The sequence below is a fragment of the Ambystoma mexicanum genome, chromosome 6q, assembly GCF_040938575.1.
Source record: "Ambystoma mexicanum isolate Mex_15411 chromosome 6q, UKY_AmexF1_1, whole genome shotgun sequence".
Taxonomy (NCBI): Eukaryota; Metazoa; Chordata; class Amphibia; order Caudata; family Ambystomatidae; genus Ambystoma; species Ambystoma mexicanum.
In genome coordinates, this window is record NC_090937.1 from 829,982,251 (window position 1) to 830,009,928 (window position 27,678).

The following is a 27,678-nucleotide window of genomic DNA, read 5'->3' on the forward strand; positions in this document are numbered from 1 at the left end:
TTGGCCTCCAGATACTGCAAACCCTTAGGGGATACATCCACTGAGGGACTGAGTGGCAGATTGAACTGAACAAGTGGCATGGGGCATGGTGGAAGCATGTGTAGATATGACATGAGCAAAGGGACATCTGCATTGCCCATGAGGTGGTACTTGCAATGAAAACAGGCAACAACATGTATCCTGTCCACATAATGTGATGAATCCTTTGGAGTCATCACTGATCCCCAGCCTAAGATTTCCTCCCATGTGGCCAGGGAACAGCAGCTGCTACCTGATCCTGACCTTGGTGGTAGTATTATGAGGGAGGATCACATGGGAGAAGATGGCTGTCAGGGTGATGTGGTGGCTCCATCAGGAGAAACACAATATTCTTCCTGTTTTAAATCAGGAGGAACCTATAAATTATACATTTCTCTCTGGCATGCTGACACTATACAAATCCCTCAAGATATAAAACTCAAACCTTTCCGAACAACCCTTCTAAATTCAATGCTAGTCTTACCTCATATGTACATTACATACACAATACAAGCCCTATCTCTGATGATGTTGTACTAGGTAAAAGGCTCAAACAAAATCTCCTTTGAAGCCCTGTTGCAAGGTGGATCAGGTGCACGGGAGGTGGATCAGGTGCACGAGACATTGCAAGATGGAGTTTAGTGGCAATCAGAAGTTGGAGAGAGGAAACGCAGCTTGGCCGAAGCGAAAGGCAGAGACGTCAGTGAAGGCAGTCGCTCGGGAGCAGACCTGGGTTAAACCGGTAGGTACTCCAAAGCTATTGCTTATCAACAATTCACATCAAAGTGGTGAGAGAACCAGAGGGGCAAGGCAGGCTCCAAGGTGAAGCTTAAGATTATGATTTCAATTAATAGGTTGCTTAGATTTCATAGCATTTTAGAAAAATATTTTATTTCAAATTATTGCATATTTGTAGAGTTCCGTTTGTAGTTCCTTTGAGCGTTATTCAGGGAAGACATTTATTGTGCAGAAGCCCTACACTTTGATCTGCATCTGTCTCTCCTTTTGAAATCTTGCAGTCGTTGTTTTTTGTGCTCGCTAGCTGCTAAGGGAACTACATTTCCCAGCAGACTTGTAATCTGTGGGAATACTTCTTTGCGAAAAAAGGTGTGGGAACGCCAGCACGGGTGCAACAAGCCGGTCTGTGTAGCTCAGTAGCGCTCAGAGGCATCATTTGTTTATATGAGCCGTCTCACTTGGATTGTTGTATGTTTATTTCATGTTTACACTTTCCTTATGATTGATTCTAATGTTAAACGTTTTGAGGAGCTTGTAGGACGTTGAGCAACACGTAGAGCTGCTATACTTAAACGTTCCTTTGAGGATTTGGCCTCTCTCATGAAAAAAATTGTTGCAAGGAGTGACCAAGTTATGGTTATTAAGACTGCTTCACAAGAGGCAGTAACCGTAGATGAGATTGTTACAGATCAAACCTCACCCAGATTGATTTAGCTGAGGTTGTATCAATGCAATATGAATAAATGTCAGAAGGGGACAACAATATAGTGATAATACAAATATGGCGACACTTAGCATGCTTGGGGGTGAACAAATTGTCTCCCAAACAAAACTATCACTGAAGAAAGATAGTGACAGAGGGTATCACAATGGGCCTGTTTATCCTCCACCCTTTATAACATCGTTATGGTCCCCTTCTTTGACCTCCTGGAAAAGGACAGAATTGGTTTTACGAACTATGTGGATGGCACGCAGTGTGTCCTCCGACTGATTGGCAATCACTTAAAGGACGGAGAATCCATTAATAGAATATATAAGTTTATTCAAACTTGGAAGCTTAGTAACAGCCTGGCTCTCAATAAAGAGAAAACTGAATTAACGATGATAGGCACATAAGCCAAACTAAAGAAGATGGGCAAGGAATATTCCAGCCTTTTAACAGCAGGATGTGATATAAAATGTAAAGATAAAGAGAAGAGGTTAGGAGTCTATTTGGATAAGATCATGAATATGCCGTCCCATGTGAGCAGTCCAGTCTCCTCAACTGCCTATCATGACAAATTGCTAGATCGGAGTTGCCCATTCATCTCCCAAATCAGTTGTGAAAAACTAGCCAGAGAGATTATAGTTCATAAATTGACTATTGCAGTAGTCTGCTCAGTGGCATCACAAAGACAGACAGCGCTAAACTGCAAACCTTGCAAAATAGCTCTGTGAGAGTGACAACGGGCCTCAGGAAGAGGCAACATGTGCCTGAAGTCAGACACAATCTACACTGGCTTCCAATCGAGGCCATAATTCAATTTCGCCTCCTCTTGATCACACAAAGAATTCCTGGCTGGCATTAGCCCCATATACCTAAGGGAAGTGTTGGTCAATAATGATTGTACCAGGACCCTCAGATCCAACAACTTGAAACAGCTTAAGATACCTGCATCTAAGATCAAACAGTTGCAGAAGTGTGCTTTTGTACTTGCAGCCCCGAGAGCTTGGAATGCCATTCCACCAGATCTTAGGTCAATTAGCATTACTGCACTGTTCAGGAAGAAACTGAAGATTTGGCTGTTAAGATGAAGTTGACAGAAGTATTCTCACGTAGCCCAGCACTGTTAAATTTTTCCAGCTATGGTAACTCTTTTGATTTTTCTTGTTACGTGCTGTCTGTGCCCCTAAGCCTCTGGTTCATTATTGTAAAGTAAAGTAGAGGAAAATCTGTACAGGATGCAGTTGAACAGAGAAGCAGCCACTTTACCAGCGAGGGAGAACAAGGCCAAGGGAAGAGCTGAAAGCAGTTTTGTCAAGCATGGGACTTGATTCCCACATTGGGACTTCAACGCAGCGGCATGCATGAAGTCAGGAACACCATGAGACACTGATGAGCTGGCCCAAAGAGAGTGGGAATCCCCGAGCATACCCACAGGTTCACAGAAAAATGAAAATGTATTTCGAATACTGACCACATACATTACAAAGACTGAATTTGCACTATTGCTCATGCTTGAAATGTCAATATGGGGAAAGCTTGAGCAAATGTGATTATTAGCAGATGCTTTTTAATGAAGAAGCTGAAAGACAAGATATGTGAAGTTCATATGGGGAAAGTTGCAGTAAGCATTGCCATAAGCAAATAGGTACTGGTGAAGAAGTTAAGAAACAGAAATTGAACAAGTCTTCATATGTCAGAGGTCCATATGGGGGAGCCTGGGACAAGTTAAATCCAGAGTCAATAAAGTAGAGACAGTGCAGTAGTACGAATGTGATATACTAGGAAATTAAAGAGACCATTGAAATAAGACCTGATTAATAGGCTATATCAGGCAGTGAGCATTTGGGGGAAATAAACCTGGCAGGACAGCACACAAGAGGATCTGTGGAACCCATAGGTGGATACCTGCCAGGAATTTATACCAGGGAGTGTGCTCAAAGTGTATGAAAGAAAGAGACATTGGGCCTCATTCTGACATTGCTGGTATCCTGGCAGTAGAGCCGCCAGGATACCGCCAAAAATTATGGGTCAGGGTATTTGCCATCATTACCGGCACCGGCAATGCTGGTGCCGGTAGTGAGAGGTTTTTTTGCAGGTAGGGTGCCTGGTTTAGCTCCAGATGTAGGTAACCCAGGTGCCCCACTGGCAAGCCCGTAGTAGGCCGGTCCGGTAAAGTGCTGGTATCCATGAATACCAGTATTTTCTTTACCAGACCGGCCGACTCAGAATGAGGCCCATTATATGGAAATACTTGAGAGTATACCAGGGCATCAGAGGACACTAAAGACACTTGTGCCATCCTTGAAACAACAGTTGTGTAAAAGGGACACTTTTGCAAGCCCTGATAAACTGTTACTTGAAAGAGGCATTCTTGCCATCCTTAAAAGAAAATTAAAAAGAATTGGGAAAAGACATGTTTGCCTTCCCTCCTGAAATAATCCAGGGAAGGGAACTACTTCTGGATCCATGAACTTCTCTTTTGGCGAAACCATTTATGTTGAATTTATATATTTGTTTCACCTTTGAACACTTGGTTAAACATAAGTCAAAGATACTTTTTCCTTACACTTCTTGATTGTTAATTTATTTTTAGTGTGAGGGTCAGAATTGTTTTGGACAAACAAGGACAGTTTATATAATGTTGATGACTAGAAATGAATTAATATTTAGTTTTAATTTCCTAGACAGGGACACGTCTTTTAGGATAGGGACAGAGAGGCCTTTAGCAAACTTTTTTCTTTTAATAAAGATGTCTGATGTTGAGAACACTACCAATTCTATGTTCCCAGGGCTGGGAAAAGGTGCTGCCATGTGATTTGACATGCGTTATCAGCATGGAAGATGGTGTCCTGTGTGGTCTTCCTTGCATCTTTGCTAAGCCAACGGATATATGTGCATGTCTGCCTGATGGACACCCTCGTAAGATTGCCTTTAAAAATGGACTTCTCCTCTAACGGCCCGAACAGTCAAAAACACAAGAAGTCACTCACTATTCAGAAAATCCCCAGGAGGACCAGTGACTGACTCGTTTGCAGAAAGATATTCTCTCAGACAGCCATTCAAACCTTATCAGTGAATGTCTTTATGAATACAGGTGCTGCAACAGTAGTCATGGACTCAAATGCCTTGATGGATGACCTTGACTAATGCCAAGAAACCACTGTGCTGACGTCATTAGTGACACCACGACATAGCCATGTTAGTCATGAAGCACACTCACAACCATGCACAACTTTACACAAACACACACTCATATACACGACAAATATGCTTACACAGTTCTGTAGATAGAGAACAGATACATATACAAACTCTCAAAAGCTTTTATTATTTTTCTCATTAGCCAAGTGCAGAAACGCTGAACGCAAGCTTGCAGATGCTTATGGCAACTAACCCAATGTAACTACAGGATCAGATAAGGAGCCTGGCAGGACCAAATACAACTAACCTATAGGAAACATAGCACAATATAGATGTGCAGAAATTATAGTATAAGTATCACAATGATCACATAAGGCCACAAGCCGCAGGACGAGAGATGAGGGGAAGCAGAACCAGGCTGAAGCCGAAAAGGAAGGCCAAGGCTCACAGCCTAAAATGACGAGGGACCATATGCAAAAAGATATTCTCCCAGACAGCCATTCAAACCTTATCCAGTGAATGTCTTTATGAATACAGGTGCTGCAACAGTGGTCATGGACTCAAATGCCTCGATGGATGACCTTGACTAATGCCAAGAAACCACTGTGCTGACATCATTAGTGACACCACGACATAGCCACGTTAGTCATGAAGCACACTCGCAACCATGCACAACTTTACACAAACACACACTCATATACACGAAAAATATGCTTACACAGTTCTGTAGATAGAGAACAGATAAATATACAAACTCTCAAAAGCTTTTATTATTTTTCTCATTAGCCAAGTACAGAAACGCTGATCGCAAGCTTGCAGATGCTTATGGCAACTGACCCGATGTAACTACAGGATCATATAAGAAGCCTGGCAGGACCAAATACAACTAACCTATAGGAAACATAGCACGATATAGATGTGCAGAAATCATAGTATAAGTATCACAATGATCACATAAGGCCACAAGCCGCAGGGCGAGAGACGAGGGGAAGCAGAACCAGACTGAAGCCCAAAAAGAAGTCCAAGGCTCACAGCCAAGGTCAGAGACAAGCAGCACATTCCAAAACTAAAATGACAAGGGACCATATGCAGAAAAACAGAATAGATCTTCATAAATTGCAGACCAAAAGTGCTCAATTTACGTGAAATGGCCAAATTAGACAATGATCATTCACCTGCAGTGGGAAGACGAAGAGTTCTCAGCCACACAGACATGAAGTGAAACATGAATAATTCAACAACGCTGCATCATCGAGAGAGCTCTCACAGGCAAAAGTGATAATGGTAACAGATACATTGGGAACACATAATCATTCTCATCACCTTGAAGAGATGCACAGTGCGCTGAGAACCTTGCTGGGTTCCAGGCCTGGGAGATCAGTTCCAGCCAATCAGGGGACATAAATCCATGGTTGGATGGCAGGGAACAAGGGCCAATGGTAATTCTGTGACCCTGCAACTATGTAATAGATAGGGGCAGCTACCTCATATGGAAAGGCCAATTGACTAAGATATATAGGGGCAATCCACACTGTATACCACTCCGATCAACCCAACCAGAAAACGTAATAGTTTTTTTGGGAGGGCCCATGTTGGGATGACATTCTGTATCAAAAAGGGCTGACACGAGTTTGGGAGCTGTGATGCTGGAGATTTTTTGATGTCCTATATGATCCCTGTCGGTTTTTGTAATAGTCGACAGTCTAACTTGCCCTCGGCAAAGTCCCCCGCTTGTTCGGGGGGAAGGGTTGTTGGGCCCTTGGGAGCTGAACGGGTGAACTTGTAGTAACCCCCAGACCTCTGGCATACCAGACCTCCCCAACTATTTGTTTGGATTATTTACCTGGATGATGAAGAGTGAAAGGGGGTACCCCTGTCTGCAAATGTGTTATCTGTGAAATGTCTTCACCTCTGCATGTAGACTGCACACATTCTTAGAGATTTCGCTAGGACACATGGTCTGAGGAATCATGAGTAATAATATATTGGTAAAAACAATAACAATATGTTACAATGGGTATGTGCTAATGTGGGCATGCTGTTTGTATTGGATAGCATACTGGTGGTGACAATGATATCACCATTCGGGCATGTCCAAAGATTAGTGAGGATGCCTTGTAATATGTTTAAACTTTTTCTGCCTCTCATGCTGTTTCTGTGTCTGGAGATATGTGCTTAAAGGTCTTCCATGTGAATGGGATGGCTGTAACATGCTGTGTAACATTGCTGGCAATGTTTGGACACTACCTACATAGTTGCATTATTCTATTTGGCTCCTCTAACAAAGAATATCTCGGATGACTGCAAGTAACCATTGGCTTTAAAGCTAGTGGAATGTGTATTGTTCTTGTTTCCCCTGAGAATGCTCAATTCTATGATGGACCCTTTTCCAAAGGACAATCCTTACGTGTGTAATGATGAACTTTGGCCCACAATGTGTAAAGTGACAGACAAATCTCTTGCATACTTCTTTTTTTTTTTGTTTTTTTTGTTTTTAATGTTTGGTTTGCATTCAAACCTTTCATCTTACTTTCCTTATTATCATTACTCAAGTTATGTAGCGTAGGCTATTGGAGCTTTATCCTTTTTTTGCTTCTTGTTTTCTTTCCTCGTGTATATGTGTTATCCTACTCATCTATTGTTCATGATATTGTTCCAAAATGATATTAGGGCAAACACCAGTTTTTTTTTTTCATTCCCAGCAATCATCCTCGCCCAGCGATCTTCAGGTGTTAAGACAGTTTGGGTGTTCATGAACCATTTTCTCGATTGTTGTCTTTTTTCATTCAATGCCGGACATGTCATGATTATATGATGTAAGCTCTCGGTCGTCTTGAGGTTCTTGCAAAATCTGCAGTATTTTTTGTTTTTGGGGATTTGTTTTCTGGCTGCCATTATTTCTCGAGTCGGGAGGATGTTCAGCCGAAGTCTCATAAAAGTATCGCTTGTTTTTGAGGACGGAAATATTTGCAAGTAAGAGGGAAGTTGTTTAATTCTTCTATTATCAGATGGGTTATGTATATTATGCCGGTATTTGTCTTTCTCTTGGTTGGTTTTCAGCCAGTCATTCTCTTTTAGTTTTATTTTCGCTTTTTGCGGTCTCTCCAATAACATTTTCATTGATATATCTTGCTCTTCTCTTTTCTCTTCTGTCGCTGTTTTCCATTTTTCTAAGGCATGTTCTCTGTTGCAGTTTTTCCCCGTTCTGAATATTTCCAGTGGCCAGGTGTTAGTTTTGGTCATAATTTTCCTGTATAAATCAAGTTGTTTCCATGAGGCGATGGATTCGAGTGATTGAAGTGCAAGTTCTGCTCGGATTCGTGTGGTGGGTAGTGATACTGGCAGGTTTAACACTTTTTTCCAGAAGCACCCTTCCAGTTTGTCCCAGATGTTGGTGTTGATGTTTATCATGGATTCTGCTCCGTATGTTAGTATGGCCGTTACTTTTTGTTTATAGAATGTAACTACTGGAGTCATAGAGAATTTTCCATACTTTCGGTGGATTATTTTCGCTTGCCGCTTGCTTTGAGGTATGCCGCCCATTCATCTTCTGTTGACGATTGGGAGATCCATATTCCACGATATTGTATTGTTTTTACTGTTTCCATTTTTTCCTTTCCTATATAGCAGGGAGGGAGCTAGCGATTAATCTTATTTTCTTTCTTTAGAGACATGATTTTCGTTTTCTTCGTGTTTATTTTCAGTTTGTTCTTTGTCATGTATGTTTCTAGTTTTTCTAGTGCAATCTGCAGTCCTCTCTGTGTTTTTGCCAGAAGCACTATGTCATCAGGATACATAATGCAGGGTATTGGTGTATTATTTATTTTTGGAGGGTTTATTTGCAGTGTATAAATGTTTATTTCTGCCATGTAGAGGTGAAATAGGGTGGCTGCTAATGGGCATCCTTGTTTCAGACCATTCCAGGTTTGATTTGTTCCGTGAGTGAGCCGTCTCTTGATAGTCTGGCTCTAACACTGGTGTCCTTGTATAAGAGTTTAATTGGTTCGATGATATCTGTTGGGCACTTCCATGCAATCAGTTTTTCCCATAGAATATCTCTGCTCACAGAGTCGAATACTAGCCATAGATCTACGAAGGCGGCGTGAATTTTTATTTTGTTTCTTATGGATTCATGTTTCAGTATATTTAGTAAAAATAGATTGATGTTGGTGCCCAGTGTTTTGTTGAATCCAGTTTGTCTTGTTGCGTATTTCTTTTCTTTGTTTGCCCATCTGTCCAGTTTTCCTAGTAGTATTTTTGCAAGAATCTTTCCCAAAGGGTCTAGGAGCGCCAGAGGTCGATAGTTTTGTGGTTCTTTTGTGTCTCCATGCTTGAATATGGGTATTATTGTGGCTTGTTTCCATGTGTTTGGGATCTTTTTTGTGTTTTGTATCATCTTGAAGATGCTCTCGCATATCGCTGTCCAGACTGCTGCATTCTGCTTGATTATCACGTTGGAAAGGCCGTCTGGGCCTGGGGCTCTGGAGGTGTTTAGGGTATTTATCGCCTTTTGTAGATCTTCATGGTCCCATTCCCATTGCCATGCTTTTTATTGTGTATTATTTCCTTCTTTTATTGCATTATTATTGTTTCTGTAGATATGTTTGAAGTATTCCATCCATCTTGCTTCTGGTACATCAGTGACCATACTGTTTTTTGTTTGTGTTTGGTCGTGTAGTAACGCCCATAGTTGTCTCGTGTTTCTATTCTTTAGTGTCTAGAGCATCTTCTCTGCGTCATCTTGTATTGTCATAGCTTTGTTGTTCTTTATCCAATTTCTGTATTGTTGTTTTGCTGTTTTGATTTCCTTGTATTTTTCCAATGGCTTTTGTTTCAATATCACCTTTGTTTTTGCTCTCAATTCTCTTTTCTTTATTATTATTTTCTCGTTGTATGCATGGATGTGTTTCTTTGTTATTTGCTTTCCATTTGATGTATTTTGGCATCTATATGGTAGAAGTAGCCATCCATAGTTGATTTTTTCTAGTTCATCTAGTGCTGAATTATTCATTATTTTTGGCAGTTCTTCCATTGTTTTTTTTCCAATTCTTAATCTGTTTTTTCCATTGTTTATTTCAATTTTTGTTGAATCCAGATTGTTGTTCATCATTTTTCCAGTGTTCCACGATCATTTCATTATATAGTGGTTGCTTACTTCTGTTTTAATGTTTCTGGATTCCCTCAGGTCTTCATGTATGTTTTCGGTTATGTATATGTAATCAATTATGGCGGTGGACTTGCCTCTTGCCCAGGTTTCCTTTTGTCTTCCTGTTGTTGTATCGATGCTATCTGATCTCCTCAAGTTCCTGCAGTGTAATTCTTTGGTCCAGCATTTGGCTCGGGGTGACAGATGAGATTTTTCTAGTTCTTCTCCTTTTTCATTAAATATGTGGATATTTAGATCTCCACATAATATAAATTCTATCTCATTGTATTTTCCTTTGGCGTTGTCTATTGCTGATGTTACCATGTCTATAAATTTCTCATCCGTTATTCCTGCCGGGTTCCAATATAGGTTCATTAGCGCCCATATGCGGTCTTTCTTCTGATTCGCGGATGGGAATTCTTTCTCTTTGTTTCCCGTTTTGTGCTTAAGTATTGTAATTTGTATCCACGGGTTTAAGTTTTCGCGTTCTAGTATGTCAATGTTTCGTCCATTTTTTATTATAGTTAGAAGTCCAGAGGATGGTCTGCCTTTTTGCTTTTGAATTGCGGGGTTCATTAATATGGTGTAGCCGACAGCGATCATTTGTTGCGTTATGCATGATTCTTGGATGCAGATTATGTCAGCCAATATAAGATTCAAATTTGTTGTAATGGCTTAGTCCCCGGGTGTTCCATGAGCATAACGTGGTGGTATGCAGAATGTCCTCTTTTAGTTGTTATCTTCTTTGGTTGTATCTTTCTTCTGTATTTATAGGTGAGTCATCTTCTTGCCTCCATATTCCGTATTTTCTGTAGTGGTTGTGGCAGTTTTGATAATCTTTCTTATCGTTTGCTTTATTCTCATACATGTCTTCTTCGCTCTTATATTCAGGTGGTGTATTCTCATAGACGTCGTCTATTTTGCACATACTTTCGTTCATCTCCGATTGACTCCAGCTTACTGTTTTTTGTTTTTTCCTCCTCACTGTATTTTGTATTTCTTCGATCAGGGTCACTTCGAAGCCTAGCTGCATGCAGATTTGTTTATTGTCTAGCATTTTTTTCAGCGCTTTTTCAGAAACAAAGGTGATCTTCACTTGGTCTGTTGTTATTTCATCACAGAATTCTACTGTTCGTATATCTTTCGTTGTAGTTTCTTTCATATTTGGGATTGCTTGTATCAGTCTTATCACATTGGAGCGGTTCATGATTAGGTTATCACTTTTTGTTATTGTTCTTTTTAATTTAATTTTCTTGTCTAGTTTTTCAGTCTGCTGGTTTTGTTGGAGAATAAAAATTGGTAGTTTTAATACATTTTCTGTTTGTTCACTGTTTGTTTCATCATTATCATTGTTGTTTTGATGTTCCCTTGTCGGTGTAAATTGATTATTCTCATCCGATGTTGTTTCGTTGTCATCTTCCCATTCAATTTTTTATATTTCGTCAAGTGTCATTTCATATCCTGATTCTTCATGGTTTTGGTCTTCTTCTGGTTGCTCTTCTTCATATTCATCCACTGTAATCAAAGATGCCTCTGCAATTTCGATCTAAGCTTCTTCAGATTGATCAATTTCATCTTCCGTGTAAGTTGATAGGTTGATTAGTTTGTCTATTTCTGTGTCTTCATCGCTGTGGTCTAGGCTTTTCTTTTTCTCTTTGGGGTCAAGGTTTTTTTGTTTGTTCTGCTGTAATAATTGGTTCGTTTTTGGATGGAGTCCTTTTTGAGGATTTGTTAGGTTTCTTAAGATAGCACGTGAACCTCTTTGCCTTTTTTTTTTGTTGGGTGTTGTTCCTTTTTTATCCCGCTCTCTGTTGGATTGTATCTTGTTTCCTTTCGCAAATATTTCATACATTTCTTTTCCTTTCAAGTTATTTGTCTTCATCTCCTTAAGAGTTTCCCCGGTAAGGTCAATTAGATTTATTTCTACGGAGGTGAAATTACTTTTTGCTTCTTGTCTTTCCGCTATCATTGGGGGTTCGCTGTTCTCTGTCCCTTCTTGTTGTGTTGTCGTGTTGCTTAAACTGTGATGTTTTGGAAGAGGCATCTGCGTTGGTTTTTCTTGGTTTACTGCAGTCATCATTGTAATTAGCGCGTGAGTCAGATCTGTTTTTTCGGCTCTGCCGCTGTGAGCGATGTCAAATAGCCTATTTGGCCATAGGGGGCTATTTTGTGCTTCGTTTTCTAGGCGCTCAAGTATTTTATTCATGCATTGTTCTAAATAGCTTTGTTTTGAATGTATCAATGCAATGAGTGCTGTTTGGTCTTTTATTGAATCTACTAGTGCCTCTTGCAGCTTCATGTATGGCAATAATGATTGTGTTGTGGTTGTTATCAACATGTTTTGTAGGTCTAGCATTGAAGTCCGTATAGATGCTAACTCTTGTTACGTATGTTGATCGCATCTGCATTTGTCTAGTATTTCTTGTTTTGAATTTTGTGTTTCTTCACATCCGACTTGCCAATCATTTTTGTTTTGTGAACTTCTGTCTCTGTTGTGGATTTCTTGTTCTTTTGGTATTAGTACTTTTCCTCTTTGTTGCTTTTGTATACAAGTGTCTGTCTCTTTTTTCTTTGCAAGTGACGGTGGGCTACCGAAGACCTCTTTTCTTCTTTCATGATTCTTCATTAGGTTTTTGATTTCTGTTATATCAAGGGATAATCTTGCAGTTTTTGGATTTATCTGCTCATTTTTCTTTGGGTCAAGTTGTTGCGAGTGTCTGCGGCTTTCATACAGGGCCTGCCATTTCTTTTGTGCTTTGGCAGCTTTTTCCTGCTGGGTTGTGAGTTTTCTTTCTTTTTCGTCCTTTCCTTCTTGTGGGGCCGGTGGCTTTGGTATCTGCACGATTTCCTTTATCTCTTCCTCCTTCTTTGTTTTTATTTTATTCTCGTGAACAAGGGTAGTTATGTTGTTTTGTTCCACATTCATGGTCTCTTTTGTTTCGGATTTCGGGTCTCCTGTAGCAAACTTCTTGTTTTCGCTTTTTGTTTCAGAGTTCAATTTTGGTACTGATGTGTCTCTTTAATTGGGGAGTTCTCCTTCATGTCTTCTTTCATGTTTGGAGATGAAGGTTCTCTGGTGTTTCCCTCGCATTCATTTGTTGGTGCAATTATTTGATTTTTTTCTGTTGCTCCGCTTGTTTTAGTATCACTTTCCATAGTTGTTGGTAAGTCTTCGGTGTTACATTCTCTGAGGGTAGTATTTTTGTTGCTACCACAGGGTTTGGTCATTGAATATTGTAGTTCTGGCGTCTCCATGTCTTTCTTCTCAGATTCATGTGCGGGGCGGTTAGTTCAGCGGGTTTTCCGCGCTTTGTTGTACGGTCATTCGAGGAGTGGGGTTTAGTGGTACACACTTTCTTGCCCATTTAGGCACTATGGGGTATGTTTTCTCTTGTATGTAGTTTTTAGTAGCTGCTTGATGGCTTATGTTTTGCTTGTCGTGGGCGTTGGTTTATTTTTATTTATTTGTTTTCTTTGATATTTTTTTTGATATTTTCTTTGTTTATTTTTGGGAAAGTTGTGTTCGAGGGTGCCAATTTCAGGAGCTCTCTCCTGTGTGTGCCTCCCAGACCGTTGTTTCCTGTAGTGGATCAAAGGCTAATTGCCCGCATTCTCCACTAGTTATTTTCTATCTTTCCTTTTAGATTTGTGGGCATTTCTATGCGGCTCAATTTGTGTTGGTTTCAGAATCTTATCGTCTTGCCAACACCGCCAAACAGCCTCGCAACAGTCACCGGCCTTTACTCCTGACAGGCTTAACACCACAAGGGTGGCGGCCTCGGTGTTATCAGGGGGAAGGAAATCATGTGATTGGTCACGTGTCACTGTGGCTCCGCCTGCTCCCGGAAGCGATCGGTTGCCGGCAGGAGCACCGAGGCAGCTCGCAATTCCAGTTTTCAGCCGTGGATCGTTCAAGTAAGTAAAAGCAGATTTTTCCAATTCATGCAGCACACACCGCTTCGCTGGCAGCCTCAGTGTTATCAGGGCGAAGGAAATCAGGTGATTGGTCACGTGTCACTGTGGCAAGTAAGTAAAAGCAGATTTTTCCAATTCATGTAGCACATTTGCATACTTCTTTATCAAAGTTTGAACTATGCAAAAGAGAGCATCAATGGCACTTGATTCAAGGGGGCACAGAAGTTGGGTCTTGTACTGGAAGTTGTGGTCTACACATAAAGGTACATGAAGTGGTATGTTATGCTACCCAACGGCCCTGCCCCAGTGACTGTCAGTGCTTATTTATTTATTTATTTATTTATTTATTTATTTGCTTGTTAGGCACTTATACAATAAGAATATACTGTTTCAAAGCACCCACAGGGCAGGGAGTGAGGGAGAGTGGGAAATGCTTTACAACAATTACAACACAATATTTAAGAGCAGAGGAGGAAGAGGGAGGGAGAAGGACCTACTATGCCTTTTGACTATTCAGGACGTGCAAGTGAGGAAAGGTAGAGGGAAGAGGGGGTAAGTGTGAGTCTCCAGAGCGGAGGAAGTGCAGATGAAAAGTGCTGTGGACAGACAGGAGCAGGGAAGAATTGGTGTGGGAGGTCAAGGCCCCGAAGATGCATAAGGGCCAAGCACACTGATTCAGCAACTGTGGGATTAGCAGAGGAGAGAGGGAGGGGAGGAGCATGAAAAGAGGGAAGTCTTAAGGAGCTTCTGGTATTTAAGGAGATCCCTCTCAATGTGCAGGGGTAGGGCAAGACTGTTCCAAAGGAGGGAGCCATCAGAGGAGAGTAAGCAACCCCCTGCCCTCTCTTTAGCAAAATGCTTTACACACAAAGAATTGGTGCCAGAGGATCGAAGTGCTCTAGAAGGAGAGTGTTTAGTGAAATAAAGCTGAAGATAGTGCGGTCCCCGGGCCCAGACAGCCTTGAAGATGATGCAGAGTTATTTGAATTTAATCCATGCAGCAACAGGAAGCCAGTAAAGACTTTTTAGTGCAGGATAGACGTTGTCCCTGAGCTTAAGGCCAGGGATAAGTCTTGCTGCCCTATTCTGGATAAGCAGCAGGGGTCACAAAGTCGACGAAGGAAGATTCAGGAGAAGGCAGTTACAGTATCCAAGTTTAGAGAGCACCACGGCTTAAGTCACATTGAGCCTCTGAGGGAAAGTGAGATAAGATAGAATTCCTTTAAGAAGAAAGAGCTGATAGTTGGAGTTCTTGGCAATGTCCTGAGTGTGAGGGGGGTAGGAAAAAGAGAGGAGTGAAAGGTGACTCCAAGGTTCCTGGCATCAGTTGAAGGCAGAGGGGGAGAGCCCAAGGAGGAAGGCCCACGTGAAGGGAAGAAGGAGGGATCAGGGGTCCCAGTGGGAAGGATTTCAGTTTTACAGGCATTGAGGCAGAGATCATAGGAGGCGCAACAGGACTGGATTGCAGATAGGCAGTCAGGGATGATGGAGGGTGAAAGAGGGTCAGCATGGAGTTTGAAGAAGGGATGTGTGTCATCTGCATAACACTGGAAGTTGAGAAAGAGGAGATGAGGCATGCAAGGAGAGCAAAGTGGATGTTAAAGAGCCAGGGGAGAGTATAGAGCCCTGGAGGACACCACAGATGGAGATGGAAGTAGGAGAGGAGAAAGGGTTAAGGATGACTTGGGAAGAGTGGTTAGTGAGGAAAGAGGACAGCCAATCCAGTGCCCATTCAACAAGACAACAAGTCTATTGTGGAGCCTTTGTATGAGGATGGAATGGTTTAGTGTGTCAAATGCAGAGGAGAGATTGAGAAGGATAAGGACAGCTGGGGAGTTGGAGTCAAGGGATGCAAGTAGTTCTTCACAGGTGTTCATAAACCCAGTTTCCATGCCTCTGGATGTTCAGAATCCAGATTGATGGATGTGGAGGCCACCAAAAAGTTCAGTGTGAGAGTTAAGTTGGGGCAAGGCCAGCTTCTCAAATAGCTTCCCCAGGAAGGGTGTGATATAGATAGGGTGGTAGCTGGCAGGGTAGTTAGGGTCAGAGGATATTTTTCTTTTCAGGAGTGGGTGCACGAAGGAGTGCTAAGGGGGAGGGGAAAGGTCCAATTACAAAGACAGTTTACAGAAATCAGCGAGAACAGGGGCAAAAGAGACAATGTTATCACTGATGGACCTGGATGAGCAAGGGGAGACCTGTTTAGAAGAGACCTTCATGGAGCAGTTAACTCTGGTAACTTCTTCAGGTGTGACAGGAGAGAAGGAAGAAAAGGAGGAAGGAGGAGGGAGATGTTGTGAGGGAGTGTCCAGAGGGTGGTCAGAATACCCTGCGTTTTGGTGGCAGAGTGTGAGGCCAGTGCATTGCAGAAGGCCTGGGGAGGAGGAGACTGCAGGGCATTGGCTAGTTCTCTGCCGATTTTGAAAAGTTCAGCCGTGTTACTGGATGCGCCAGATAACCGTGCCTGAATGTGGGCTTTTTTCTTTGCACGGATGGTGAGTCTGTATTGCCTTTGGAGTAGGCGGCAGGCCAGTTTGTCAGAGGATGAGACTGAGGATTGCCACTTCCGTTCTGTTACACTGCAATTTTGTTTCAGTGCTCCAAGTTCAGTGTCATACCAGGTGTTATGCTTAGAGACAAGTTTCAGATGGATCCTCATGACTGGAGCAAGAATGTCAACAGTGTGGTTGATGGAAAGATGGAGGTTGGTGAGGGTAGAGTCAGAGGTGGACAGATGAGGTGGGGGTGAAGGTGGAGGCAAAGGCAGCCGCAGTCACTTGTTTCATCGGGCGGGTGTTAGTGAATGAAGTTGGTGCAAGTCTCGGTAAGAGCAAGAATGTCAAGGTCGATGTCTTCAAGAAGGAGAAAGATGTCAGAGGAGTGTTTGTTGAGCGGCCGTTAAGAGTCACCAGGTGGAGGTGGTCAGCACTTTTGATGGTTTTCTGAGGTGTGGTACAAGTGCGTGGTACACCATTCAGAGGAGTGAGTGTGCGAGTAGAAGGGAGAGATGCAGCCGAAGGAAGGAAGTTAAAGAGAAAAGGCAAGATGTGGTCAAGGAGAAGGAGGTTGGGTTGTAGCCCTGAACCAGAATGGTGCTAATGTGATAAACATTAACAAAGCAACAAGAGGATGCAAAACCAGCAAATAGGATTTCCCACTTGGTGCCACTGTTAAAAGTGGAGTGTGAAGAGGGAGAGAGAGTGGATAGGAGAAGGGGAGTCCGGAGGTTAGGAGATGGGACAGAGAAGTGGATATCATTGAAAACCTGTCTAGAGAAAATACTGAAATAGGTGTCTGCAATGGGAAGTCCAGGGTAAACCTCAGGTTGTCTTTCATGTGCTTTTTCCTGCCGGACTTGGAGAGAGATGAGGTATAGGAGATATAGCAGTTAGAGAATAAAGTAGAGACGGGGAGTTCCATAGGAGGGCAGAGGTTATAGCCAAAGAATGAGGGAGGAGTGGTAGCACTGTACAGTTCTGGCTAAATTCTCTAGAGGGCCTAGTAGATGGAGTAGGAGAGAATACGTGAGACCCAGCAGGAATATAATTAAATTCGATGAGTGGCACAGAGTTGTTACTATACACACATATTAATGAATTATAAAAATGGAGTCGGCAAACAATGCTATGCAGGTGGTGCACATGTAATGCTAAAACCCCAAATTCGGTTTTTGAGGCACACCACAAATTTGACTTTAAGGAAGGCAGTAAAAACAATGCTATGCAGATGGTGCACATGTAATGCTAAACACCCATACTGGGTTTTTGAAGCACACACCAAATTCGACCTTAAGGAAGGTAGCAAACATGCTTTGCAGATGGTGCACACGTAATGCTAAAAACCCAAATTGGTGCTTGAAGCACACCTCAAATTCGACTGTAAGGAAAGCAGCAAAGAATGTTATGCGGATGGTGCACATGAAATGTAAACAAGTGAGAGTAATAAATGCAGTGAAAAGAATAAAGTTAGTTTGGAATGGATGGAGGAGGTGAGAAGCACAGATGATGCCTCAGTTAGTTATGGAGGTCAGCCAAACTCACTTGTATGACTGCATAGACAGTGGGTGGCCTTTGGGCCAGTAGCAGTGGTGCAGTCTAGGAATTAGTCCGGGGGATGGATCATAGTTAGCAATGTAAATCTGTGGGTCTCCAGGCCCTTCTTGACCTGAAAAGGCATAGTCAGGAGACTTACTAGGTGGGCCTTCGGGATGTCTGCCTGCTTGTGTCAGGGTTATCTGGAAGGACGGAACAAACCACATCCTTTTATTAGCGGGTCTCTACTGGGATTCTCTTGTTCAGTGTCCCACAGACTCTCCTCCAGTTCCCTAAGGCCAGTACTTCTCCTGTGTCACCTCCTGTGCCCACTCCTCAGTTTCTAATGACCTGGAATTCAGCCACTTCCTGCAAGGCTCTCTAATGATTTCAGGTTGATCACAGCTGTTTGACCCTTTTTGGGTGAGCGCCTCTTAGTTCGGATCCCTGTGGGTCTGGGCAGCAAGGCAAATATGGGCTGAGAGCCTCAGGCCCCAAAGACTTGTGCTCAACACCTCAGGATCACCATCCCTCGCACATATCTTCCAGGGCTTCAGCCCCCCGCATCTTGACTTGGTATAACTGTGCCAGTTCTCAATACAGCAGTTGTTCCTAACAAGGCTCCTCCAACCAGCTCCTCTCTGTGCGGTTCTGCTGCACTCTTCTGACTCGCAACTCACCACATGGGGGAGGGAGGCAGCATCGACTCCTCTCGTGCCCGATCCGTCCATAGTGGTCACTCAGCAAAAGAGGGGACTGGGTACACTCCCAGTGTCCCAGGTTCAGTGGGACTCATATGTGCTCCATTAGATCCTGCACCAGACCGTATCTTTATGCCATCCGGGAGCATCTGCCATTTTCAGTTTCACTGTTCGCACTCCCATATGATGTGGCCTTCCCACAGTGTTTCCAATTGCATCGCTCACCTGAGCAGACGTGGCACAGTTTAGCCATGGACCGCTCTTCACCATCCCTCACTGTGCCGTTTCTTCAGGCATTATTTGGGTCAAAAACTAAAAGGGGAGGGTAGCCCCCTTCTGAGTAGGCACATGATAACTGACAAGGGAGGGAAAGTATGAGTTGGATTGTGAACAGTTATTTTCTTATGCAGACAATGGATTTGGATGATAGGAAATTGTGTCTGTGGGATAGGTGGATATAGAAGGGTGAGGGTGGTGTAAGTGTTAACTATGATCGAGATTCAGGGCAAATGGGCTGGAGGCTGTGAGCAAGCGCTGAAGGTGAGACATGTATTGCTGTGTGTGCTTGCAAACAATGGTTTGTGTTCATGGAACGTATTGTGGGTGCAGGTATGTATGAGAGTACACAGGAGAAGGGGCCAGTGTGTGGGCCAGATGGACCACTCTTGTTATGTTATGTTATGTTATGTTATGTTATTCGGATTTGTATCATATGCCACTGCACTTTGCATGGGCATCTCATGCTCAAGTGGATCTGGAAGAGAGTGGGTGGATTGTGTTAGTTGGGAGGAGACGGATATGCACAATTGCTATGTTTTATGTTGAGGTTTCAATTGGGAAGTACCCTGAACTCTGTATACGTGTAAGCATTCTAGGTGTGAAATGTAGGAAGTATTGAGGGCTTGTTTTCAGAGGGGTGGCCTTCTACTTATAGTTTGGACGTGCATTGGCCAGGGGCTTAGTATGTTAGTTGGAGTTAGAGTTTGTACGTTATCAATTTGGTGGAGCTTCTTTTAAATAGCTGTGTGTGAGTGGCTGGTTTGTATTTGTGTGTGTGTTGAGTAAAATTGACAGAGATCAGCCTTGCTATTGTCTGCATTATGGTGAGAGGTGTTTGACTTTAGCAGCAGATGAATGAAGTCCTGTTTTGAGTGTTATATTGCAAGAGATAGGGAATGGATTCCTTTGGGATTTGGTGGTGTCTTCTGGTCATTATAGTTTCCTGGGTGTCATGCATTATGTTCCAGGCAGACAGTCTGTAGCTGGTAAGACTCTGCTTCTGCATGAAAGTCGAACTATTGAGAAGTGTTGTTTCCGCTGCTTGATGGGTGTAGGTTAAAATGTCTGTCTGTTAAGTATTCAAGGGACACGCTGTTAGACTTTTCCTGAATTTGGGTGGTCCTGTGGGGTGCAGATTTCCCTTTGTAGTGCATTACAGTGTTTGGCAGAATGGTGAAAAATGCGGAGCCGCCGTGAGTTTTCTGCAAAATCTTTTGGTTTCTAATAGTAAGTAATTTCTCGATTTTAGATCTTTGGTTGGATGGCAGAGTGAGATTTTGTTTTGGAGAAATTCTGCTCCTTAATCTTTAAGTGGTTTTTAAGTGCTCTGTGGGATATGCAGAAGCCCATTAACAAGATTTATTTCATATTATTAGCCAATGGAGTGCCAGTGTGATGTATTACCTACTTTTACGTTTGGGTAGTAGTCTAGATGCTGTATTTTGGATCCATTAAAGCATTTTTGGGAGGAATGCTGGAATACCCAAGTAAATTCTGTTTGCATAATCCATTCTTCAAAGAATCTGGAAGATGATGGTCAGTGCTCAGTGTGAACAGGAGGTATAGCATAACAAATAGGAAAGAGCCTAGATGGTGGAAGCCATTTTTGACAATTGACTTGACTTCATGTTCTTGATCAATAATAGAATGACACATTTCAGCAGAACAGTGAAGAGTTGGAAAGAGGGCATTCTGTATCAGTGGTAATACTGGTAAGGATTTGATGTGCAGCATTCAGGCAGGTGGGTGAGTGATGGTTGCCACATTGTGTGACTGAATGATGGACATAACAGTGCATGGATAGGTCATGCAGCTGCCTTCTTGATTTTGCAATGTTTCCTTTGCTTAGCCAACATTTGACCCCCACTATAAAAAATGCTTTATGTGACAGCATGATTAGAAGGGGTTCTCACCCGCTGTGAGCAGGTAATTCAGGGAATGCTCGCTCTGCTCCACTTTTCCCAGACAGGATATATGGTCTCCTTTGTCAGTCCCACTTTGCATCTGTGGTAGTGTCAGGTCACTGAGTGCCCTACGTGTTCTTGTGACATGCACAAAGATTGATGCTTCACTCAAGTAACTGGAATACACCTTCACAATGTTTATAGGGTCATTTGCATGTTGTTTGTCCTACACACTTTTTGAAGGGCTCGCTGATTGCATGTTTTGTGAGCAGAGGGATAAGGACAAGAGGTACCATTGAAAAACATTCCTGCTGTCAGCTTTTCTGGATGTTTGACCTTTGATCCCAGGCAGCTGCGATCGGGCGTCTCTGGTGCACATGCCAATATCCTCCACAACTCCCCTATTTGTGAGAAAAGTGCATTTATGTTCATTGTTGTGAAATGTGTGTACATGCATAGTGGCCTGTGTGATTTCATGGAACATGGTGCTGCATTCTGTTGATTTTTCCCCTGAGGTGATTACTGTGATCCGTGCTTTGTCTCCCCATTTTTGATTCTACATTCATGATGGGCAAGGTGTCCTGCTACCTGGGGTGGAAACATCTCTAGAGTGCTGGCAGCGGGGCCAATATGCTCTTCTGTAGTGAGGATCTAATACACCTCACCACACATGCCATTTCATTATGTTTGCAGATATTGTCAACTTGCCAGTCCTCAAAGCACATATACTTCGCCTACTGAGTGACCTTCTCCCAGAAGGCAGCCCTCTAGCTGATGTTTGTATGGTGTCCTGGCAGATTGGGGAATTCTGCATTGTGTCCCAGACACATAGTTGTGCTTCCTCTGGGTGGGTTTTTTGAGGACATGTCCACCGGTCATTGTACAACTGAAGATGAGTCAGCTGCTTTGACGTGTGGCTTCAGTTTCATTGGAGTAATAGAGTTGTGTGTGTGTGCGCGTGTGTGTTGTTGATTGTTGTTACTCATGTTTGAGCTGTTGGCATAATCCCTCTCACTTGGGACTGCCATAACTGCATGTTTAGTTAAGAACTGGTAATATCACTTGTGTTGGGCAATTAGTTTGATGTATCTGCAGCACAACAATGACACGCTGTTTTATTGAGATAAATCTGAATGTGGGGCTGTCCTTCACAAGGGGGGTATCTGAAATTGGAGGATGCTGCGGAGAGTAAGTTGCTTTGTGGGTTTATCGGGGGTGGTGTCAGGGGCAATTATTGACACACATCTCTGATGTAACTTGATTGGAATTTACTCAAGTTAGATGGGGGGTGCAAATAGTTTCTTCTATGTCCTAAGTTAGGCTCACAGAACGATGGTGTACATGGGAATTTAGATGAGAGTAAGCGCATAATATTTTGGTACACTGAGAAAGAGGTGTGGAGTGAGTGCCAACTATTTCTTTTACAAGTAGTTCTCTGCATTTAAATACATATTTGATTATTTTGGAAGTGATGTATTTCTTTTGCTTGGATGGATAGATTTGGCTTGTATTCCTAGGGTTGTTGCAAGTGTCATTAAAAATAAATGGAACTGTATTCCTAGTGTTGTTGCAAGTGTCATTAAAAATAAATGGAACTTTTATATGGCCCTTCATGCCGGGGATCACCTCTAAGCATGAGACTGGGATTTTACCCCATAACACTCTGTGCTGCTCTACTTCCAAGACACACATGTTGCCTTAACTATCCTCCGTGCCAAATGTATCTTCCTCCTGGTTTAAGAGCTTGACTTAGAAAATGTATTTTTCATGTAGGATATTCACCATAGTTTGTTGTAATTTAAAGAGATGGAACGTTTTCAAAAAATTGGTGTAGTTAGTGAAACCACCATTTATCTCTGGACAGCCATTGAACTCCAACAGAGTGGCTGATGTCACAGCCACTCTATACTCACATCTTAACCCTAAGGTTGTCCATATAACATGACATGTTTGAATGTTACAACCATTTTAATTTTAGGCTACGTGTTATAAAATACAATGAGCACTAAGCCAAGTGTGCTTTAAGTACTTAGAAATTCAAGAATACAACCCTTGTATCACTGACATATTTGTTAAACATAACGATATGTGGTCATTATTATGCTCCCAAAATGCTCCTTGATTTTATGCAAAACAGGTTGGAACCCTTAGTAATGGTATCTGTTCACTTTCCCTTTCCTGTACGTGTATTTCAATGAGTGTCAGACTGTCGATTTTCGAATGGTACTCTTCCATCACAAATTCGTTTATATGGTTTTGCTAGTTTTGCTATAATCTGCTCTGCTCAGTTAGACAAGTGCAACATGCTTATTTTAAGTGCAACATTCTTATTATGACAAAAAAATGCATTTGGAGTAATCGTTAGAAATCGTTAGAACAGTGTACAATTTTGAAAATAGACAGTTTACAATCTTGATACAATTACATGCATTTGTTTCATTGTGTTAATATCTGCTTTTGCAAAAAAACATTCCCGCCATCCATCTCTCACAAAGTGCATGTTGGTTTCACTCCGGTCACGCAGCTGCCAACAACAACTTTAGCGTCTTTATAAACAGACCCCGGGCAATGAGGCGCTGCCCACGTATGCATTATCCTATGATGTGCGAGTACAGCCAGTACGTGTTTTATAAAGCTGGTATGTTTTTTGTTGTACTCGATAAATAACATGTTTTTTTTGTTGCTTTTTTAAAGCACATCCACGGTTACATAGTCATTGTTGAACTTAAAAAGTGGCATAAAGATGCATTATACGGCAGTCACTAAATACTTGACCAAGAACAAACATGAACAATACTCTGTACCTCTTTTCATGCTGCATTTTAAAGAGAGGCTGTGAAATGCACACTCATGGAGATTGAGCTAGTGTATATGAGCAAGTGGGCTTTTCTTTGCGAAGACTCCTTCAGAGATCAAACATACAACATCAGAGACACAGCAATGAGCACTTCACAGAACGAGTACCGAATGCTGTAATTATAACAGCTTTCCTTACCATTCACTTGGACGATATGCGTCTGATAAAGATGTTCATAGCCGTCGGCAAAGCAGCTGTAATTCCCCATGTGAGTTGTGGTAACCTTCGTAATATACAAGGACCCGTCATCTCCAAAGTCCTGCAAAGGAAACAAATACATCCAGGATGGGTGGAACATATTTGATTGGTGCTGCATAATTTATAGCTTTATTTTAGAACTTCAACTGCAGATTTTACCATATATAACCTAAGCAAAGCACTCAATGAAAGTACAACTAGGCATCTTAATATTGTTATTGATCTACAGAGGATATATGTAAATCCCCAATCATTAGCAATCCACGCAATGAGTGGTGTTATACAAAATAATGTTATTGTATATTATTTTTTAACTGACATATTTCCAACGGTAAAGTGTCAAAGATGACATCACAAATGTCATTGATGACATAGGTTTTTAGTATCGCAACTTAACCATAATGTCCCTTTAACAAAGTTTATTTTACTGAATTTCATAGGTTTTTAATAGTGCAACTTAACCATAACCTCCCTTTATCAATTTTTTTTTTACTGAATATACATATTCATAGTGTGAATTTTATATACATGTAACATAGAATATACTGAAGCCCGTGCAAGTGATTTTGATGTCCACGGACTGTGCGTATGTCCGCGGACGGACGCGGACAACATCAAAACTACCCTAAAACTCAAGGGGTATCTTAAATTGTTTTATCATGCCATATAAACACTGAACAGGTTCAAAAACAGCACATAAACACATTATGGTCCTCATTCATGGATTATTTGCGCTGAAAAAAACGGGATTTGTGCACCTTTCTGCCTGAAAAATCCCCATTTGTTAAACAGGGATTTGCGGGCAGAATGGCGCACAAATCCCGTTTTTTTCGGCGCAAATAATCCATGAATCAGGGCCTATATGCAATAATAAATAAAAAGTGGAACCTATATATGTAAAACATCAACCGTCCATTTAAATACCATATGTACTTAAAATGGAATGTACCAAAACAAAAAAGATATGCCTCCAACATAATTACCTCACAGAAACTGCACAGCAAGGAGCAACAGCAGACCTACACAACAGTAACAACAAAACTTACCAGAAACTAGTAAGTAAACTTCATTTTCCTTATACATTTCTAAACTTTCTGTATTAGGTACACTAAAAGTAATATATTTTTATTTACACAGAAAAGTCCAGTACTTTGGAATGGCTTGAAGAAAATTTCTGACGTGAGGAAATGACTGAAGACAGTGATACTAATGGTAGATACTTCTCTATATAAGCAAATTAATAATCATTACTTTATGTGTACTTAACATATATATATTTTTTTTAACAGACCATACAAACATTGAAAATAATATAGCAAAAGAGACATTACAAAATTCTCTGCAGTGCATGGAACAAAAATGGATATGCTTATGGAAAATGTCAATCTTTTAAAGCATTTTGTGGAGGACCACATTCAAGAAAAAATTAAATATCATTGTCCCACATGCACCTGTTCCCCCTCTCCATCTCCCAGTCAACTATCCCCAAACCCTCCCCACCAAGTAAAATGTTATGTTGAGACTACCATCCCTTCATCCCCTCCCATCCATCCTCTCCAATCCCCCAATTCCCCTCTATTTGTGTCAGTTTCTGCTTCGCCCCCTCTTTCATAAATGTTATATCTGTATATAATAAAAAAAATATGATGTGTGTTTTAATTCAGTCCTTTGTGTCTTATTGTTTGTCAAAGGCAGCTAGGGTGCCGCAGACAGCGTGGGTGTCCGTAATGTCCACAGTTAACCAAAATGGAGGTGTCCTAAGGACATTATACCTGTCTGGACTGTCCGCAAGCAAGATGGAACTGTTCTTAGAACACTCTCAGTGTCCTGAATGTCTGCAATTAATCAAAATGGAGGTGTCCTAAGGACATTATACTTGTCCGTACTGTCCGCAAGCAAGATGGAACTGTTCTTAGAACACACACGGTGTCCGGAATATACACAATTAACCAAAATGGAGGTGTCCTAAGGACTCTCTACCTGTCTGTACTGTCCGCAAGCAACATGAAACTGTTCTTAGAACACACTCAGTGTCCATAACGTATGGAATTAACCAAAATGAAAGTGTCCTAAGGACATTATACCTGTCCGTACTGTCCGTAGAACATCTACACACATGCGCACCACTCCCATAGGTCCCATGAACATCACTCATGTCCGTAGCTCTCTGTCTCACGTGTGTCGCACTTTTAATTATTTTGAGGTGTAAGAGGATTCAATTCAACACTACAGCTAAGTCAACGCCTAGTCTATAATACTGAATGAAAACCCTTATTGATATAACTTTATGTCCAGTTCATGCGTTCTGGATGACTACCCCTATATAACACCCCTCTCTTGGAATCCTCCTGACCCCACTGAGCCAAGAAGTAGTTCTGTTTTGCAAGTTTAAAGGTTTATTTGATAACTTAAACAATATATATTATATCACGCTTTATAATAAATTAATAATTGGATATCACACTTAATCTGGTATGATAAAGATTAACAACGGAGAATCTGGCATTAGCACACTTCTTGATAATCACTAAGGAGTTGACATGAAATGGATAAGATAGCAACAATACTTTTATGGTTTCAAATGGATGCAATGTGGAATGAAATGCAGTACAGAAAATAACTTGATAGGATTTCAGCAAAAACAATGTAATCACTTTCTTGTACAATTCACCGCCCCCTTTTATGCAATGCAAGGAAATGGAAGGAAGGCACACAGTTCTCAGAAATGCAATTAAATGTGATTCAGTTCACCCAGCAACTTAGACTACAGACGTTGAAAACACAGGCCCAAATGCTTTTAAATGTGCTGGCAATGTAGAAAAAAATATGCTTAAATGCTTTTAATTCCCTCTAGGAGGTTCAGGGTGAGTGAAATCAAGTTATTATTAGTCCAGGCTCACTTTAGCAAGTATCTAGGAGTAACTAGCAGGTTAAACGAATTTCTGGCAAATGGAAGGCAAGCAGCAGCAGATTTTTACACGTGAAGAAATTTGCAAATCGCGGCAAAATTCGCGAATGCGTGTTCCGCGATTGCGGTAAAACTATAAGGGGTAGGAATGTGGTTCTTGGTGCGATTAAAAGCTAAGATTTTAAGCTTTCAGATGAAAGTTACTGCAAACGGTCGCGGAGATATGAGCGATTTAGTGAAGGTCGTTTTTGGTTTTGCAAATTTTAAACGCAACACTTTTTCAGCTTTAAAAATGATGGCAGAATAACACAATTGCTAAGCTGCAGTTCTACTTAGATTAAAAATGGATTGAATTATATGATTTTAACTAAGAGATGTGTTCTGAGTTTTGCTGAGTACTCACAAGAGATTTTGAACCGGAAAGCGACTTGGTCACGGACTTCAGTCTGGTCAGGTCTTCCCGAGTTCCGCTCACAGCACCTGGCCTCTGGAACTGCTCACAGCATCGGGGTCAGCACTCTGGATACAATGGCCTGGTCTCTGCTAGGCACCGGTTCTCTGGGTCGGGTCCTGCCTTCTCTTTGGATATTTCTGTCACCGGGTTCTTGCAAAAGTTCTTGGCAAAATTCAGACGGCGTCAGCCGGCTGTCTGAAGAGTTCAGTTGCAAAAAGATTTTCAGGCCTGTTGACAAATACTCTTGCTGGCAGTGGCCTTTTTGGTTAAGGTTCTGTAGTCTCTGTTTATCTTGGAGTCTAAGTGTTGGCTCCTTGAAGGTTGATGGAGGTAAGTATGGATTTTTCCGGCAGAGCGTCCCGCTGCAGATGGAAATGAATCTCTCTACCTAAGTTTCAGTGGTCCATTTATATGTTCTGCAAGTGGGTGTGTGTGTTGGTCATAACTAAACTTGCCCCTCTCACTTGTCATTGGTCCAGCTTTCATTTCTCCCCTGATTGGGGGAGCTAAGTTGTGTCAGAGTGATGTCAGCCATTTACGATCTCTTGAAAAAACTCCCCTGTCATCTGTGCACCCAAATCTATATATGATCAACATACATATTTCACAGTTACACAGTTGTTTGAAATTACATACCCATGTCACATATCACATGAGGTATACTCTGTCCCAAATCTGCTGT

At 41.7% G+C, this 27,678-nt stretch overlaps 1 protein-coding gene across 4 annotated transcripts in view; it reads right to left on the reverse strand.

Annotated features, from left to right (window-relative positions):
- The window catches only part of FSTL5 (follistatin like 5), a 3,721,575-nt gene that overhangs the window by 880,285 nt on the left and 2,813,612 nt on the right, over positions 1-27,678 (reverse strand). For all 4 annotated transcript variants that reach the window (XM_069631359.1, XM_069631360.1, XM_069631358.1 and 1 more), the window contains exon 8: positions 23,575-23,695. In XM_069631359.1, coding sequence (XP_069487460.1) covers positions 23,575-23,695 — 121 coding nt within the window. The remainder of the gene's footprint in view (positions 1-23,574; positions 23,696-27,678) is intronic.